This window comes from Hemiscyllium ocellatum, chromosome 9, assembly GCF_020745735.1.
Source record: "Hemiscyllium ocellatum isolate sHemOce1 chromosome 9, sHemOce1.pat.X.cur, whole genome shotgun sequence".
NCBI classification, from domain to species: domain Eukaryota; kingdom Metazoa; phylum Chordata; class Chondrichthyes; order Orectolobiformes; family Hemiscylliidae; genus Hemiscyllium; species Hemiscyllium ocellatum.
In genome coordinates this window covers 92,591,442-92,610,716 of record NC_083409.1, presented here as the reverse complement: position 1 = coordinate 92,610,716, position 19,275 = coordinate 92,591,442, and the positions used below count along the sequence as shown (strand labels likewise).

At 43.2% G+C, this 19,275-nt stretch overlaps 1 protein-coding gene across 1 annotated transcript in view; it reads right to left on the bottom strand.

The window, feature by feature from the left end:
- The window catches only part of LOC132819159 (dihydropyrimidine dehydrogenase [NADP(+)]-like), a 744,611-nt gene that overhangs the window by 590,377 nt on the left and 134,959 nt on the right, over positions 1-19,275 (bottom strand). Inside the window, exon 2 of the mRNA XM_060830572.1 lies at positions 12,421-12,531. Coding sequence (XP_060686555.1) covers positions 12,421-12,531 — 111 coding nt within the window. The remainder of the gene's footprint in view (positions 1-12,420; positions 12,532-19,275) is intronic.

Genomic DNA, 19,275 nt, shown 5'->3' with positions numbered 1-19,275 from the left:
TCAATGATAAGAAGTTAACATGAATGCCAATAATGTGATAATATGTCACTGGGACCTCTCATCACCCTGCCAGTTGTCTTCTTTGCTAAATTTTAACACTAACTTAATTTAATTTAATTTGAAATTATACTTTAACACTGCAATTTGTCCAAACTTGTGGTGTATCCATGCTAAATATCAACTTCACCATAACATTTATTTCCTCTCTACTTCCTTAGCACTTCCCTTTATCGAAATGCTAAAAAAACACACAAGCATACATTTAGATTTACATGTTTTCCTTACAATGAGCCCAATGCCCAGATTTTTAATGGACACTGTCTATGTTAATTTGACATACACCTTGATGACATCCTGTTTTGGCGGAGGTGCTACAGGAATTAGAGCATCCACATAAACAGTTCCCATTATAAATGTAAAGGAGCAAGCTTATTCTGGAAATATGAAAACTAACACATAATAAATTAGTTTAAAAAGGGAACTAAATTACATCTATATGCCATGGTCTAATTAAGCAAACATCCAATCTGACCTCACTTGGTCTTGATTCTCTGTGTACAACTCCATGGAAATGGACAGGCAATATAAAAAAGACTATGAACGTTCTCCTTGTTCATTGTTTTGTAGTATAGGTCATGCCTAAAGGTATTGCTTGCTTCAATAACTTAAATATATTTTCTAATCAACCTGATCAGCAAGGATATTACACATTTCTGGAGCAGGTAGAACTTGAACATGCATCTCCTAATCCAGAGGTAGGGACACTATCACTGCAGCACATGAACACTCTTCAATTAATTTTTCTTGTCGATTTTATTTATTTAACCTATCTTCCTTATCAACCTGTTCAGAAGTATTATTACAGACTGCTGGAGCAGATGGGACTCTAACCCGCATCTCCTAATCCAGAGGTAGGGATACTACCACAGAACCACAAGAAACCTCTTCAATTTCTATAGAGTCATAGAGATGTACAGCATGGAAACAGACCCTTCATTCCAACTTGTCCATGCCGATCATCTATCCCAACCCAATTGAGTCCCACCTGCCAGCACCCGGCCATATCTCTCCAAACCCTTCCTATTCACATACCTATCCAAATGCCTCAAATGTTACAATTGTACCAGACCCCACCACTTCCTCTGGCAGCTCATTCCATACACGTACCATCCTCTGCGTGAAAACGTTGGTCTCTTTTTTATCTTTCCCCTCTCACCCTAAACCTATGCCCTCTAGTTCTGGACTCTCCGACCCCAGGGAAAAGACTTTGTCTATTTATCCTATCCATGCCTCTCATAATTTCATAAATCTCTATAAGGTCACCCCTCAGCCCTCGACGTTCCAGGGAAAAACAGCCCGAGCCTATTCAGCCTCTCTCTAAGCTCAAATCCTCCAACCCTGGCAACATCCATGTAAATCTTTTCTGAACCCTTTCAAGTTTCACATCTTTCAGATAGGAAGGAGACCAGAATTGCACACAATATTCCAACAGTAGCCTAACCAATGTCCTGTATGGCCGCAACATGACCTTCCAACTCCTGTACTCAATACTCTGGCCAATAAACGAAAGCATACCAAACGCCTTCTTCACTATCCTACCTACCTGTGACTCCAATTTCAAGGAGCTATGAACCTGCACTCCAAGATCTCTTTGTTCAGCAACACTCCCCGGGATCTTACCATTAAGTGTATAAGTCCTGCTAAGATTTGCTTTCCCAAAATGCAGCATCTCCCATTTATCTGAATTAAACTCCATCTGCCAATTGTCAGCCCATTGGCCCATCTGGTCGAGGTCCCATTGTAATCTTAGGCAACCCTCTTTGCTGCTCACTACACCTCCAATTTTGGTGTCATCTACAAACTTACCAACCATACCTCTTATGCTTGCATCCAAATCATTTATATAAATGACAAAAAGTAGAGGACCCAGCACCGATCCTTGTGGCACCTCACCACCACCACCCTCTGTCTTCTACCTTTGAGCTAGTAGTATATCCAAATGGTTAGTTCTCCCTGTATTCCATGAGATCTAACCTTGCTAATCAGTCTCCCATGGGGAACCTTGTCGGACGCCTTACTGAAGTCCATATAGGTGTTGGAAATGGCAGTGGACAATGCACTGTATCTCGAGATTAGTGGAGTGAAAGGTGAGGACCGGGGCTGGGTTCTATCCTTGTTGTGGTTAGATGGGTGGAGTTCAAGGGCAGAGATGTGGGAAGTGGAGGAGATGTGCTGGAGGGCATTGTTAATTATGTGGGAGGAGAAATTGTGGTGTTTGAAATAGGAGACGGTCTGGCATGTTCTGGAGTGGATTTGCCCCTCCTGGGAGCAGATGCAGTGGAGGTGGAGGAATTGGGAATAAGTGATAGCATTTTTACACGAGAGACGTTGGGAGGAGACATCAGCCAAGTAGCTGTAGGAATCGGTAGGTTTGAAATAGTGTCCATGTTGAGTCGGTCACCAGAGACACAGAGACATCCAGGAAGGGGATGGAGGTGTCCGAGATGGTCCAGGTGAACTTGAGGTCAGGTTAGAAGATGTTCGTGAAGTTAACAAACTGCTCAGCCTCCTCTTGGGAGCACGAGATGGCGCTGATACAGTAATCAATTAATAACGATGGCCTGACAGATTTGACCTTCCATAACTGCTCATTTTTAAAAATCTGTTCTATTTTTGAAATGCCCTGGCAGTCTCCAACTTGCCTCAGCAGCTAACATGTTTCTACAGTGGAGGTGCTGACCAGAGGTTGATTGGAACATTTCTGTTTGACCTCCCACCTTTCTTTCTGGCCAGCTTATTGTCACCAATTAGACAGGACTTCTGAGGGTGCTCCTTAATTGACCATCTCCAGGAAAGTCACAACTGACATCAACCATGACTGCATTTTAGATTCTGACCTAGAAGTTAAATTGACATCATGAACACAACTACTCCCCTCACTAGCTGATCACCTGCCAACCCCTGACTATTCCCCTTTACCCATCCCAACATGGCTTTATTCCTCTAATCTAACCTGAGCTGCTAACTCCAATACCCATCTCATATAGGGGCCAAAACTGCTCACAATATTCTAAATGCTGTCTGAGCAGAGCCTTAAACAGTATGAGCAGAACATCCCTGCTCTTGTCTTCTAGCCCTCTTGAAATGAATGCTAACAATTCATTTGCCTTCCTAACCACCAACAACCTGCATGTTAGCCTTCAGAAAATCTTGAACTAGAACTCCAAATCTGTGTTTCAGATTCCCAAAGCCTTTCCCCATTTAGAAAATTATCCATGTCTTCATTCTTCCTATCGATGGGCATGGCCTCACATTTACCCACAGTGCATTCCATCTGCCACTTGGTTGTCCATTCTCCTAGACTGTCCAAGTCCTTCCTCATCCTCCGACTTCCTCAACACTATCTGTCTCTATTTTTGTCATCTGCAAAATTAGCAACGATGTCCTCAGTTCCTTTATCCAGAATTGTCGTGGTCTCAACACTGACCCCTGTAGAACTCCACTAGTAACCAACTAAAAAGACGCCTTTATCCCCACTCTCTGCTTTCTGCCTGTCAGCCAATCCTCTATCCATGCAAATATTTTGGCCTTAACACCATGGAGTGTTATCTTCTTCAGCAACTTCTTGTGTGGCACCTTGTCAAAGGCCTTCTGGAAAGCCAAATAGATCATGACCACTGGCCCTCCTTTGTCTGACTTCCTCGTTAACTCCTCAAAGAGTTCTAACAGATTTGTAAGGCATGACTTTCCCTTGAGGAAGCCGTGCTAACTCAACTCTATTTTACCATGCACTTCCAAGTACTCAGAAATCTCATCTTTAAAAGTTGCCTCTAAAATCTTACCAATGACCGACATCTGGCTAACTGGTCTATAGTTTCCTGTCTCATGTCCCCCCACCCCTTCCCTTTAAACAGGGTATTACATTAGCCATTTTCCAGTCCTGTGGCACCTTCCCTGACTCTAATGATTCCTGAAAGATCACCACCAATGCCTCCACAATCTCCTCAGCTATCTTCTTCAAACCCTGCAATGTAGTCCATCTGGTCTGGGTGATTTATCTGCTTTCAGACCTTTTGGATTCCTCAACATGTTCTCCTGAGTGATGGCCACTATGCTCACCTCTGCCCCCTGACCCTCTAAGGTCCAGTAGGCTGCTGGTGTCTTCCACAGTGACCACTGACATGAAGTACCTATTCAGTTCCTCCCCAATGTCTTTGTTGTTACTTTTATTTCTTTGTTTCCCAATACTACTTCTCAACCTCATTTTTCAATGTTTGCCTTACCGTTTATATACACCTAAAAAAAATTTTGCAATCTGCTTGCCACTCTTATCTCTTTCTAACTGTTTAGATATCTAAACAAAATGGTTACAATCTTCATTTATATTTCCAGCTAACTTACCCTCATATTTCAGCTTCTCCCCCCTTACTGCCTTTGTAGTTATCCTCTGCTGGTTTTTAAAGGCTTCCCAATCCTTTGGCATCCCAGTAATCTTCATCACACTGTATGCTTTTTCTTTTGTTTTTATGCTGTCCCTGATTTTGCTCGCCAATTGTCCCCTTAGCATATTTCTTCTTCCTTGGGATGTATTTCTGCGGTGCCTCCCAAATTACCCTCAGAAACTCCTGCCATTGCTGCTCCATCATCTTCTCTGCTAGGCTCTCCATTCAATCGAGGAGAAAGTGAGGGCTGCAAATGCTGGCGATCAGAGCTGAAAATGTGTTGCTGGAAAAGCGCAGCAGGTCAGGCAGCCTCCAAAGAGCAGGAGAATCGACAGTTCGGGCATGAGCCCTTCTTCAGGAATGAGGAGATTGTGTCAAAAGCAGGCTAAGATAAAAGGTAGGGAGGAGGGACTTGGGGGAGGGGCGTTGGAAATGTGATAGGTGGAAGGAGGTTAAGGTGGGGGGGTGATAGGCCGGTGTGGGGGTGGGGGCGGAGAGGTCAGGAAGAAGATTGCAGGTTAGGAAGGTGGTGCTGAGTTCGAGGGTTGGGACTGAGACAAGGTGGGGGGAGGGGAAATGAGGAAATGAGGAGACTGGAGAAATCTGAGTTCATCCCTTGTGGTTGGAGAGTTCCTAAGTTGAAGATGAGGCGCTCTTCCTCCAGCCATCGTGTTGCTATGGTCTGGCAATGGAGGAGTCCAAGGACCTGCATGTCCTTGGTGGAGCGGGAGGGGGAGTTGAAGTGTTCAGCCATGGGGTGGTTGTGTTGGTTGTCCGGGTGTCCCATAGGTGTTCTCTGAAACGTTCCACAAGTAGGCGGCCTGTCTCCCCAATATAGAGGAGGCCACATCGGGTGCAGCGGATGCAGTAAATGATTGGTGTGGAGGTGCAGGTGAATTTGTGGTGGATATGGAAGGATCCTTTGGTGCCTTGGAGGAAAGTGAGGGGGGAGGTGTGGGCGTAAGTTTTGCATTTCTTGCAGTTGCAGGGGAAGGTGCCAGGAATGGAGGTTGGGTTAGTGGGGATGTGGACCTGACAAGGGAGTCACGGAGGGAGTGGTCTTTTCGGAATGCTGATAGGGGAGGGGAGGGAAATATATCCCTGGTGGTGGGGTCCGTTTGGAGGTGGCGGAAATGACAATGGATATATGATATATATGGAGGTTGGTGGGATGGTAGGTGAGGAGCAGTGGGGTTCTGTCCTGGTGGTGATTGGAGGGGCGGGGCTCGAGCGGAGGAGCAGGAAGTGGAGGAGATGTGGTGGAGAGCATCGTCGATCACGTCTGGGGGGAAATTGCGTTCTTTGCAGAAGGAGGGCATCTGGGCTGTTCGGTATTGGAACTGGTCCTCCTGGGAGCAGATGCGGCGGAGACGAAGGATTTGGGAAAATGGGATGGCGTTTTTACAGGGAGCGAGGTGGGAGGAGGCATAGTCTAGGTAGCTGTGGGAGTCAGTCGGTTTATAGTAAATGTCCGTGTTGATTCAGTCACCTGAGATAATAATGGAGAGGTCTAGGAAGGGGAGGCGGTTGAACAGTTCATCCACTTTACCAACACCTTCCACCCTGACCTCAAATTTACCTGGACCATTTCAGACTCCTCCCTCCCCTTCCTAGACCTCTCCATTTCTATCTCGGGCAACTGAATCAACACGGACATTTACTATAAACCGACCGACTCCCACAGCTACCTAGACTACACCTCCTCCCACCCTGCCCCCTGTAAAAATACCACCCCATATTCCCAATTACTTCGTCTCCGCCACATCTGCTCCCAATACCGAACAACCCAGATGGCCTCCTTCTTCAAAGATCGCAAAGACGTGATCAACGATGCTCTCCACCGCATCTCCTCCACTTCCTGCTCCTCCGCCCTTGAACTCCGCCCCTCCAATCACCACCAGGACAGAACCCCACTGGCCCTCACCTACCACCCCACCAATCTCCATATACATCATATCATCCGTTGTCATTTCCGCCACCTCCAAACAGACCCCACCACCAGGGATATATTTCCCTCCCCTCCACTATCAGCATTCCGAAAAGACCACTCCCTCCGTGACTCCCTTGTCAGGTCCACACCCCTCACCAACCCAACCTCCACTCCCAGCACCTTCCCCTGCAACCGCAAGAAATGCAGAACTTGCACCCACACTTCCCCCTTACTTCCCTCCAAGGCCCCAAGGGATCCTTCCATTTCGGCCACAAATTCATCTGCACCTCCACACCAATCATTTACTGCATCCACTGCACCTGATGTGGCCTCCTCTATATTGGGGAGACAGGCCGCCTACTTCTGGGACACCTCTGGGACACCCGGACAACCAACACAACCACCCCATGGCTCAACACTTCAACTCCCCCTCCCACTCCACCAAGGACATGTAGGTGCTTGGATTCCTCCATTGCCAGACCATAGCAACACGACGGCTGGAGGAAGAGCGCCTCATCTTCCACCTAGGAACCCTCCAACCACAAGGGATAAACTCCGATTTCTCCAGTTTCCTCATTTCCCCTCCCCCCACCTTGTCTCAGTCCCAACCCTCGATCTCAGCACCACCTTCCTAACCTGCGATCTTCTTCCTGACCTCTCCCCCCCACCCCCACACTGGCCTATCACCCTCACCTTAACCTCCTTCCACCTATCGCATTCCCAACGCCCCTCCCCCAAATCCCTTCTCCCTACCTTTTATCTTATCCTGCTGGACACATTTTCCTCATTCCTGAAGAAGGGCTCATGCCCGAAACATCGATTCTCCTGCTCCTTGGATGCTGCCTGACCTGCTGCGCTTTTCCAGCAACACATTTTCAGCTCTCCTTTCAATCAACTCTATCCAGCTCCTCCCTATATCTTTGCAGCTACTTTAAATGAATTTTAATACCAGTACCATCTGACGCCATATTTTCCCTCTCAATCTACAGTTGGATTATATCATATTTTGGTCACTGCTCCCTAAGGGTTCCATCACTTTAAGCTTCTTGATCAAATGTGCCTCATTACGCATCTAGTTGAATTTATACATTCATCCTTAGTTTATCAGAAGCTTAGCTGATAATTAGATTAGATTATTTAGTGTGGAAACAGGCCTTTCGGCCCAACAAGTCCACACCGACCCACCAAAGCGCAACCCACCCATACCCCTACATTTACCCCGTACCTAACACTACGGGCAATTTAGCATGGCCAACTCACCTGACCCACCTGGGAGGAAACCGGAGGAAACCCACGCAGACACATGGAGAACGTGTAAACTCCACACAGTCAGTCGCCTGAGTCGGGAATTGAACCCAGGTTTCTGGCGCTGTGAGTCAGCAGTGCTAACCACTGTGCCACCATGCCGCCCACTAATGTTCTTGAAATTCAGATTGGCAGTTTGGAGTGTATATATACAAATGAACTTTCTGTCAGCACATTTGATACCAAGTGCCAATGACAATCTAATGCAAATCATATTAAAGTTCAAAATCAGAAGTAACACATAATTGCACACTGAGCTTCCAGACAGTTTGTCATTTGATTTCTTCTACACATTCTGCTTAGCACAAGGCAATCAGTTCCTGTTTGCACTTTTGTAAAGTAGTCAACAATCCATTTACAACTGACTAAGTTAATGACTGGGCTAGAAAGACTGGAATTTAATGTCAACATTTTAAAAAGTCCATTAACAGAAATTTAAATCCATCTTATTTCAATTTTAATTCCAGTGTAAGTGACTAAGTTGCACAAGATCAATGAATATACTTCCCCATTTCTAAGTTTAGTTGCTACATAAATTATAGTACTCAATTAGTGTAAGGGGATGAGGTAGGCAACTTAATGGTTGACCAGTAGACCAGATTGTGCGGTCAATCGCGAGAGACCACAGAATTCTACGAGCATTTACAATGGAAATTACAATCCTTTTTTAAAATTCGTTCATGGGTTTAGGTGTCACTAGGCATGGATAGAAATTTCCTTTGTGAATCAGATAGGGTTCCCCCAAACCCTCCCCCAATAAGGGTTTCACGCCATCATCAGGCTCTTAATTCCAGATTTATTTTTCATTGAGTTCAAATTTCACCATCTGCCATAACGGAATTCAAATTCATATTCCCACATCATTATCTGCATCTCTGGATTAATTATCTGGTGATAATAACATTAGACCATACCTGCCCTATAAATCCCTGTCTCTGCAATGTCTTCCACAGGGGATCTGGACCTTTGTTAGGAGGCAAGCTTTATACTACCTTAATCAATCAGATTAAAGATTCATAGTAAGGCATTTTGTGTCTCATCCATGAAGTGTAAATTAAATATTTAATTCACCATTACATCATGTGCAGCAAACAAACTAAAAGTAAGTTAATAAAGGTGAGAATAAGGATTTAAAAAGTGAAATTGAGAAACAAAGTAGAGAAAGAAAAAGATCATCAGTAATAAATAAAATCTGATGAAATGAGATTTCAAACTTATAAATATCAGTTTCAGTGACAGAAACCTTCATAAGCAGTACTTAAAACTTATAATGCCATTAAACATTTACATGAATGAAACAGCCTATAGTCCTCTGGAGAGTTTAGTTGGTATCTATCATGAAAGGACAACTGCACACCTGTTTTAGTGCCCAGTCTTTGGGACAGATATTGATATAAAGCAGTTTCAGGAGGAGCAGTTTCAGAAGTCTCTTGATGTGTATCCAACTGAGGATATTTGCTCACAGGAAATTGACTTACTTTTTCGTAACAATGAGCGCTGAAAGTGTCACTGTTATTTTCATGACCAAAATGGCTGGGCCATTTTGTTTTCTCTCTGTGAACAGTAATGTCCAATTAAAAAATATTTCAGTTTAATATGCAGATTTTGTTTACTATTGAGAGAAAAATAGCAAATAGAAATATGAGAAGTTGCAAATCGGGCAAAATAACATTAGAACAGAAGGTCAAATATTACCACATCTGGGTATTTCATTTTTCTCCATGATTTAAAAGTTTAGCTGGCTTAAAGGGCTGGATTTTATGCTCAGTTTGGTTTCCCCACACCTCAATATAAACTGTTGTGGCCCCAGACAAGACCAGTAAATGCTTGTTACAATTTGGTTAGGAAGCAGTATCATTTTTTTAAAATTTTAAGTTGACAAAGTGCAAAGCCTCAGATATTTGCTCAGAAAATAATGTCACAAGATTCCATGGCTTTGACAAACAAAGTAAACTTTGTGGGTGGCACAGTGGCACAGTGGTTAGCACTGCTGCCTCACAGCGCCTGAGACCCGGGTTCAATTCCCAACTCAGGCAACCGACTGTGTGGAGTTTGCACATTCTCCCCATGTCTGCGTGGGTTTCCTCCGGGTGCTCCGGTTTCCTCCCACAGTCCAAAGATGTGCGGGTCAGGTGAATTGGCCATGCTAAATTGCCAATGTAAATGTAGGGGTTTGGGTGGGTTGCGCTTCGGCAGGTCGGTGTGGGCTTGTTGGGCCGAAGGGCCTGTTTCCACACTGTAAGTCTAATCTAATCTAAAAATCTTAACTAAATCTTAGAACAGTATAACAATCAACTATATATTTACGTACAAATAGGCATTCTAACAATCAGATTGATAAAATATAAATATTAGTAGCAAACAAACTGGTCAAGTACCCAACTGATTTTACTCATAAGTGTAAACATAATCAAGATTGATTGCACCCAGACATCAGTGAGACTAATGAGTCACCAAATTTCATTAAAATCTTCTTTCCTTTACAGAGCATTCTAATTTTTCACTTTCAAAGATCTGTCTTCAGTTTCCCCCAAATGCCTATCCAGCTTGGACTGCCACAATAACTGCGTTTAGCTTGGTAACTCAATCTCTTCTCTCAGGTCCAAGTTCCCCAGGACTACTGAGACTATTCCCAAATACCTAATTATGGGTACAATTTTGGTATTTATAAAACAGCTGGTTTAATCAAATTGCTGTTGAATTATTTACATTTACATCTTTCTCAGCAAGTTTTGAGAATATTTGTAACTCAGGTTGAGGTTTTTGGATGTAGGTTTTCTCACTGAGCTGGAAGGTTCATTTCCAGAAGTTTCGTTACCCTACTAAGTAACATCTTCAGTGGGCCTCAGGAGAAGCAATGCTGAAAATTCCTGCTATCTATTTATATGAAACCCAAACATATAAATAGAGAGCAGGAAATTTCAGCATTGTTTCGCCTGAGGCCCACTGAAGATGTCACCTAGTAGGGTAACAAAACGTCTGGAAATGACCCTTTCAGCTCAGCGAGCAAACCTACATCCACAACATCTTTCTCAGCTGCATCAAGTTTGCAGGTTTCTTTCACTCTACTGTTAATGGTGCAACGCTATCAATGACTCCCAGAGGCTTCTTCTGCCATAAATACCTGGTGTATGTTAACATAAGACCCTATTCTGAAGGGACACTGAACGCAAAACGTTAACACTGTTTTCTCTTCGCAGATGCTGCCAAACCTGCTGAGCTTCTTCAGCCATTTATGTTTCTGTTTTGTTTCAGATCTCCAGCATCTGCAGATCTTTGTTTAATGTTAGGGCATGAGCCTTGCCAGGAGATGGCAACAGTACCATAGGTATAGAGGTGTCAGAGCATTTAGCGGCATTTACACTTTCTTCCTACAGTGCTGGCATTCCTCCATATAGCTGAGAGTGCACTAAGCCAAGTCGCAATCTTGCTCCAGATTGTCATAGTCTGGTATCATAGCCTCCACTGCTCGTCCTTGGGAAAGAAGATGTACCAACTCTGCATCCCCCCATCCAGAAGGACTTTCAGGTCCCTGCCTGACATTTAGGGTCAATGCCCCACTGTTTGCTATGTCCATAGAAAATGTCCAGAACCATGCAGGACAGTTCCAGGCAAACCTTGCTTGCCCAGGTGCGTAGCAGGCTTTTAAAGGTAGGACGGATGCAAGAATTTCCAGCAAGTTCCTTGAGAGATGAGCTGTTCTGGGAAGAATTTATGGTAAATGGAGCCAGAATTGGACATGAGAGACACCACTGGGATCGGGTAAGTGGTAAATGCAATGAATTTGGAAAAAGACGGTGAATAAAATACTCACTAGTCCTTGCAAGTGATAAACCCTCCAAAAAAAACCTCAACACAACTCGGAGTTGTCCAAAAACTGTATAATTCAATCCTATCATTCTAGATATTAGTCCGTTTAAACCTATTTGACTCCAACCTTCAGTATAATAGAATTAAAGATGCTTCCAGTGCATTTAACCTATTTCCTAAAGTTAAACTTTAGCTCTGAAAACTAACACATAATCTAAAATGCATTGATCATAAACTTAATTTTCATAACAAAATGTTAAAGGTAATCTAGGTAAAATTGAGGGAAAGATCTTTTAATTAGCATAGGGCAAAATGTTGGTCTATCTCCAGAAGGGATCCCCAAGTTCATAGAGCTGACAGCTAATCAGAGGCCAGCAGGTCTGCACACTGGGGGTGCAACAGGACCATTGATGCTGCAATTAGATCAAGGGAGGTGGCTTTTAACAATGGACCAGAAATTTAGATGATTTGGATATTAATTAACTACTGTCATAAAATTGTAGTGATGGGGAAACGAGTGGCAGGTACACCATATCCGCCTGCTTTCCCACCACTGGATGGCTGATAAAATTCAGCTCTATTGTTCAAAAGCCACAGTTTTTATATGATAAGTAGATATAATCAATAGTTGTTTGACAATTAGTGTTAGTATTCATAATAGCCAATTATGAATCTTTTTAATCAGTTATTTTTATTGTTATCACTGCATAAATTTCAATACAAAAAGAATCAAACTAATGCAGACAAGTAAATTCAAGAACCTAATCCAATTTACATAATAGTTATGAATTTAAAATGAAAGTGCAAACCATTTCCTATGTGTCCTAATATTACACATCCCTTGAATAATATGTACAAATACATTCCCTTTGATTCAATATAGCAATTTAACAGATGTGAAACATTCAATTGAGTTTTGGAAGCTGTACTTACTGAGCAATTTTTAATAGCGTTGCGTTTCCAATGAGTTTTGTTCAATTTTGTAGTTGCTGTCGATCGCAGAGATGCACAAGTCTTCACACGTGGATTTAGTGAGAGTATATTCTAAAGGTAAAATAAAATGCCTGTATTAGCATAGTTTCCCATTTGAAAGAAGGTAAAATTAATTGTACAAGTTAACTCTATTCATGTATCAATTGATCACTTTCAGCAGTGATCCAAACTCAGAACAAACCTTTTGCTTAGGTCTTAGCATCTTCAAAACAAATGTAAAAATCACGAGAAATAAAAATGTATTTGAAACAATCACTCTGTAAATTGCTTCCAGAGGTTTCTTCAAAATTTGTATGCACTGCATTTACTTCTACGAGAAGTTCAAAAACTGAAATATTATCTTTGTTTAAACATTTTTGAGATAACTGGTATCTCCAGATGCTCCAGTGTGCAACTGGTCATAAACCTACAATCTGACAACAATAAGTCAATTCAGAACTTTCCCCAAAGAAGTGAAATAGGAAAGCTATCGAACTGTAAAAAATTGAAATTTTTTATTACATACATAATTTTGCATGACAAGATGACTCAAATTGATCGAATAAACAGAACTAACTCTGCAACTTGGCAAATCCTAACTCCCTCTATCCCATGGAATCCCACAAGTTGAATTCAAATCTAAACAATTGAATTACAGTTGCATTCAGTCATCATCCTGCCTATTGGTTTAAAAGAATGTTGAAATGCCACAAGGATCGGTGCTGAGTCCACTACTTTTCGTTAATTATAAAAATGATTTGGATGGGAGCATAAGAGTTATAGTTAGTACGTTTGAAGATGACACCAAAATTCGAGGTGTAGTGGACAGCGAAGAAGGTTACCTCAGATTACAACAGGATTTTGACCGGATGGGCTGAGAAGTGGCAGATGGAGTTTAATTTAGATAAATGCGAGGTACTGCATTTTGGGAAAGCAAATCTTAGCAGGACTTGTACACTTAATGGTAAGGTCCTGGGGAGTGTTGCTGAACAAAGAGACCTTGGAGTTCAGGTTCATAGCTCCTTGAAAGTGGAGTCACAGATAAGATAGTGAAGAAGGCATTTGGTAAGCTTTCCTTTGTCGGTCTGAGTATTGAGTACAGGGGTTGGGAGGTCATGTTGTGGCTATACAGTACATTGGTTAGGCCACTGTTGAAATATTGCAGGAAATTCTGATCTCCTTCCTATGGGAAAGGTGTTATGAAACTTGAAAGGGTTTGGAAAAGGTTTACAAAAATGTTGTCAGGGTTGAAAAATTTGAGCTATAGGGAGAGGTTGAATAGATTAGATTACTTGCAGTGTGGAAACAGGCCCTTCAGAGGGTCCACACCGATCCTCCGAAGAGCAACCCACCCAGACCCATTCCCCTACATTTACCCATTCACCTAACACTATGGGCAATTTAGCATGGCCAATTCACCTAATCTGCACATCTTTGCATTGTGGGAGGAAACCAGAGCACCTGGAGGAAACCCACGCAGACACGGGGAGAATATGCAAACTCCTCATTCCTGAGGCAGGAATTGAACCCGGGTCTCTGGCGCTATGAGGCAGCAGTGCTAACCACTGAGCCACTGTACTGTCCACAAATAGGCTAGGGCTCTTTTCCCTGGAGCGTCGGAGACTGAGAAGTGACTTATAGAGGTTTATAAAATCATGAGGGGCATAGATAGGATAAACAGACAAAGTTTTTTTCCCTGGGGTTTGGGAGTTCTGAACTAGAGGGCATAGGTTTAGGGTGAGAGGGGCAAGAGATAAAAGAGACCTAAAGGACAACTTTTTCATGCAGAAGGTGGTACGTGTATGGAGTGTGCTACCAGAGGAAGTGGTGGAGGCTAGTACAATTACAACATTTAAAAGGCATCTGGATGGGTATATGAATAGGAAGGGTTTAGAAGAGTATGGGTCTGGTGCTGGCAGGTGGGATGAGGTTGGGCTGGGATATCTGGTCAGCATGGACAAGTCTGTTTCTGTGCTATACATCTCTATGACTCTATGTCTCTAACTAATAGACTAACTCAAGAGGGATACCTCATGAATCTAACAAAATTAGAATCCTATTATGTAAGTGAGACTCCAAAAAACATAACTCACCCTTTTGTGAAGGGAGCACAGTATTGACATTCCCTTCAGCAATACCTGTCAACCAACAAGCGGTGACTCTCAAAATGTTAATGAGTGAAATTATTTTTGTGGAAAACCAAAGCCAGAAAAATCAGCAGTGCTTCTCTGGCTAACACATAAACAGTGTTTGAAATCATAAGACAATAAGATATCGAAACAGAATAAGCCACTTGGCCCATTGGATTCATTCTGCCATTCGATCATAGCTGATATGTTTCTCAACTCCATTCTCCTGCCTTCTCCCCACACTTCTTGGTACTCTTACCAATCAAGCAGCTAGTCATCTGCCTTATAGGCAGTCAATGACTTGCCCTCTGCAGCAATGATTTCCACAGATTTATCACTCTCTGGCTGAAGAAATTCTTCCTCATCTCAGTTATTGCGTCTTAGTCAATCCTACAAGTGGAAACATCTTCTTCACGTCCACTCTATCTGAGCCTCTCAGTATTTTGTAAGTTTCAATTAAATCTTCTCTCCTCCTTCTAAACCCATCAAACGCAGAGTTTTTAACCACTCCTCAAATGACAAGCCATTCATTCTTTGGGATCATTTTTGTAAAGCTCCTGAGAACCCCTTCTAACATGAGCACATCCTTTCTTAGATACTGGACTCAAAACTCCTTACAGTTTGCCATAAGCTGTCTGATCAGAATTTTATGCAGCTTTAAAATATATACTTCTGCTCTCATATTCTCGCCCTCTTGAAATTGTGTTTACCTTCCTAACTGCCAACTGAACCTGCATCTTCATCTTAACAGAATCCTAAACTAGGACTCCCAAGTCTCTTTGTGCTTCTGATTTACGAAGCCTTTACCCATTCTTCTGACCAAAGTACATAACCTCACATTGTATTCTATCTGCAACTTCTTTGCCCACTCTCCTAGCCTGTCCAAGTTCTTCTGCAGCCTCACCACTTCCTCAACACTACCTGTCCTTCCACCTATCATTGTGTCTTCTGCAAACTTAGCAACAGTACTTTCAATTCTTCCATCCAGGATTTATTATGTATAACATGAGTAATTATGGTCCCAATGCAGACCCCTGTGGAACTCCACTAGTCACCGGCTGCCACCCTGAAAAAGACCCCTCTTTTCCCACTTTCTGCCTTCTGTCAGTCAACTCATCCTCGATCCATGCCAGTACCTTGCCCCTGTCACGATGGACTCTTTTCTTATTAGCAACTTCCTGTGTGACACTTCTTCAGAAATTCAAAGAAATCACAGACTTTCCTTTTTCTAACTTGCCCGTTACCTTCTCCAAGAAGTCTAACACTAACCTCTGCCCGCTGACACCCTCAAATTCTGGTATGCTGCTGGTGTCATGCACAGTGAAAACTGATACAAAGTACCTACTCAGTTCCTCCGCCACTTCTTGTGTTGGGTCTGGATGGGATGTCCTCCAGAGGATTGGTGCAGATTCAGTCAGCCAACCAAATGGCCTCTTTCCATACTGTAGGAATTCTATGAACCAATGTCCATTCTCACCTCTCTCTTACCTTTTAGATGTCTAAAAAAAACTCTCCTTTTTATGTTGCTAGCATAATTCATCTTCTCCCCCCTTATTGTTCTTTTAGTTATTCTCTGTTGGTTTTAAAATACCCATATAGGATCCTAATCATGTGGATTCCACTCATCTTCACTATGTTGTATGCTTTTTCTTTTTCTTTTATGCTGTTGATGACCTCACTTGTTAGCCACGGTTGCCCTGTCCTCGCTTGAGTAAGTTTAATCTTCCTGGGATGAATTTGTCCTGGGCCTGCCAAATTTTCCTTCCATTACTGCTCCACTATCTTCCCTGCTGTGCTCTCCTTCAATCAACCCTATTCAGCTGCTCCCTCATGTCTTTGTAATTACCTTTATTCAATAGGAATACCATCACATTTTATTCCAGCTTCTCCCTCTCAAACTGCAAGGTGAATTATATTAGATTATGTTCACTGCCCCAGATTTATTTCACCTCGCCTGTCTCTTTTCAGTCTTCTCTGCTCCTTCCACCCAATGAAGATGTGCCCAGACTGACTTTGTTGCTGTTCAGTGACCTGGATCCAGCAAGCCACAGCACGCTGAAAGTAAAATGCTGCAGATGTTGAAAATCTGAAGCAAATGCAGAGACCATTGGAGAAACTCAGCAAGTCTGGCAGCATCTATGTGGAGAGAAAAAGACAGTTAACATTTCTAACCCAGTATGACTCTTCTTCAGATGTTCAGGAGCTACATCAGTCAGCTGCTTACTGCTTCACTCATTTAAGGCCCAGCCATCCAAATGGCCCTGATCTCTACTGCCTCTCGCCAACAATTCACCTGTCATTCTGCAGGTTGACTGCTTAAAACATTATGAAAAAAGCTTATTTGCATTTTTGTGGGAGATTTAACAATTCTCCTGAAGAACCTGGATTATAGAATGGTCATTGGGGGCACTATTGTTAAATTTTGGACCTCTTGGCAGTCAAGTCCATCACTCTTTGCAGGAAGGGCAGAACTCTGCGGAAAAGGAAATGATGGAGAGAAAAAGAGGCAGGAAGGCAACAGAGACCATATCCTCAAAAAGGCCGAGCAATGGAGACAAAGTCACCTGGAAATGTCTGTGATCCAGTGCCTCAGCAGACTGCATCTCTTCAGGTAGATAGTCACAGATATCTGTGTCCTCATTGCTACAGACCCTGCAGATTGGAGCACTGTTTGCTATGCCTTCTAAGTGACTATTAATGTCATTCGAGTCTTGAACCTCTACTTCTGGCTGTGAACCACAACCGCATACCACTCAAACACTCTTACAAAGGTGCATTCATTTCACAATAGACGTGACCTCTCAGGGAAAAAAAAATGGCTTGGGTTACACTGCAATTGCTGTATTTTCTCAAGTGCAAAGGCACCATCAGTTGGTGATTATCAAAGCACCCAGCAACTGGCCAGTGAGATCCATCAGCAGGAAGGGCTTTCACCCTTTCAACATCGATTTAGACTGTTCCTAAGAGTGCCCTCCATGCGTGTGCTTGTTTTCGTAGCAACTGCCATTACTCCTTCATTCTTTAATGGTCAACACTGCTTCAGATCTTCATTTAAGAAATGGCTACTAATCCCTCAGAGGCAATGCAACCTGCTCAGCGTGCCAACCGTTTAGCAGGTCACACAACTTCTGAGGATGCAATTCTGGTGCCTGGCACTGGCCAGCTGTCACTCTCAGAAACCCGTGTGCAAGGGTCTCTATCCTTATAATGGCCTCCTCTGCTGTCTATCATATGGCTTTTCAGAGAGGTATAGACGTTGGAGACTTTAAGCCCCCAGAAGGGAACATCTTGTTTCAGGAAGAGCAGTAGGTGAGAAGAGAGGTGGAATTAGAGGAAGGGGGTGGTAGTGCTGAGCAGAGAGGCACCCCAGCTGCATTATAACCTTGCCTCCTCCAGCCTCCCTCTGGGAAACCAACATCTCTCTCATGGCCTCCAACACTAGAGGTCAGAATTGAGGAAGCAAGAGATGGTTGTGCACCAGGTGCTAGCCTTCCTGCTCTCATATTATAAAAGTTCAACAGACCTCTCCCTGCAAACAGGCAGCTCCAGTGATGGCTCATATGGGGACTGTAAAGAAACCCATTCTTCATCTGATCTCAATTTGGAGATGCCGGTGCTGGACTGGGGTGTGACATACATAGAACATAGAACATAGAAAAATACAGCGCAGTACAGGCCCTTCGGCCCTCAATGTTGCGCCGACCAAAGCCTACCTAACCTACACTAGCCCAATAACCTCCATATGCTTATCCAATGCACACTTAAATGACCATAAAGAGGGAGAGTCCACCACTGCTACTGGCAGGGCATTCCATGAACTCACAACCCGCTGAGTAAAGAATCTACCCCTAACATCTGTCCTATACCTACCACCCCTTAATTTAAAGCTGTGTCCCCTTGTAACAGCTGACTCCATTAGCGGAAAAAGGTTCTCAGTGTCTACCCTATCTAAACCCCTAATCATCTTGTACACCTCTATCAAATCTTCCCTAAACCTTCTTTTCTCCAATGAAAACAGCCCCAAGTGCCTCAGCCTTTCCTCATATGATCTTCCTACCATTCCAGGCAACATCCTGGTAAACCTCCTCTGCACTCGTTCCAATGCCTCCACATCCTTCCTATAGTATGGCGACCAAAACTGCACGCAATACTCCAGATGAGGCCGCACCAGAGTCTTATACAACTGCAACATGACCTCAGGACTCCGGAACTCAATTCCTCTACCAATAAAGCCCAGTACACCATATGCCTTCTTCACAGCACTATTTACCTCACCTCAGTCTATTCGTTCCCCCGATGATCTCCATATTAGTTAAGAATTTCCCCATGTGAATATCTGAACAAATTCCCATTGGAGGTAGCTTTCTGCCCAAAATAGGCATAAGTCCTGTTTCTGCACACACCACGCTCCCCCAGGACCTCATAACACAACCAGCTATTGTGCTGTGAAGAGCTAATGACCAGAAAGAGTTTGACAGTATTACCCAGAAGTCAAGTTAGCAGCATTATTTCCAAATACATTGATCAAAAGTTTAAGATAACGTCCTAAATGTAGCTTCACACCATCTCTTGCTCACACAACCACAGTACAGCTAATACAGCTCTAGCCATTTGGAAAACCATATTTTAAAAACACATTAAGCCTCCAGGGAAATTTATCAACTTACTTTGAGTCTTTAAGTTATAG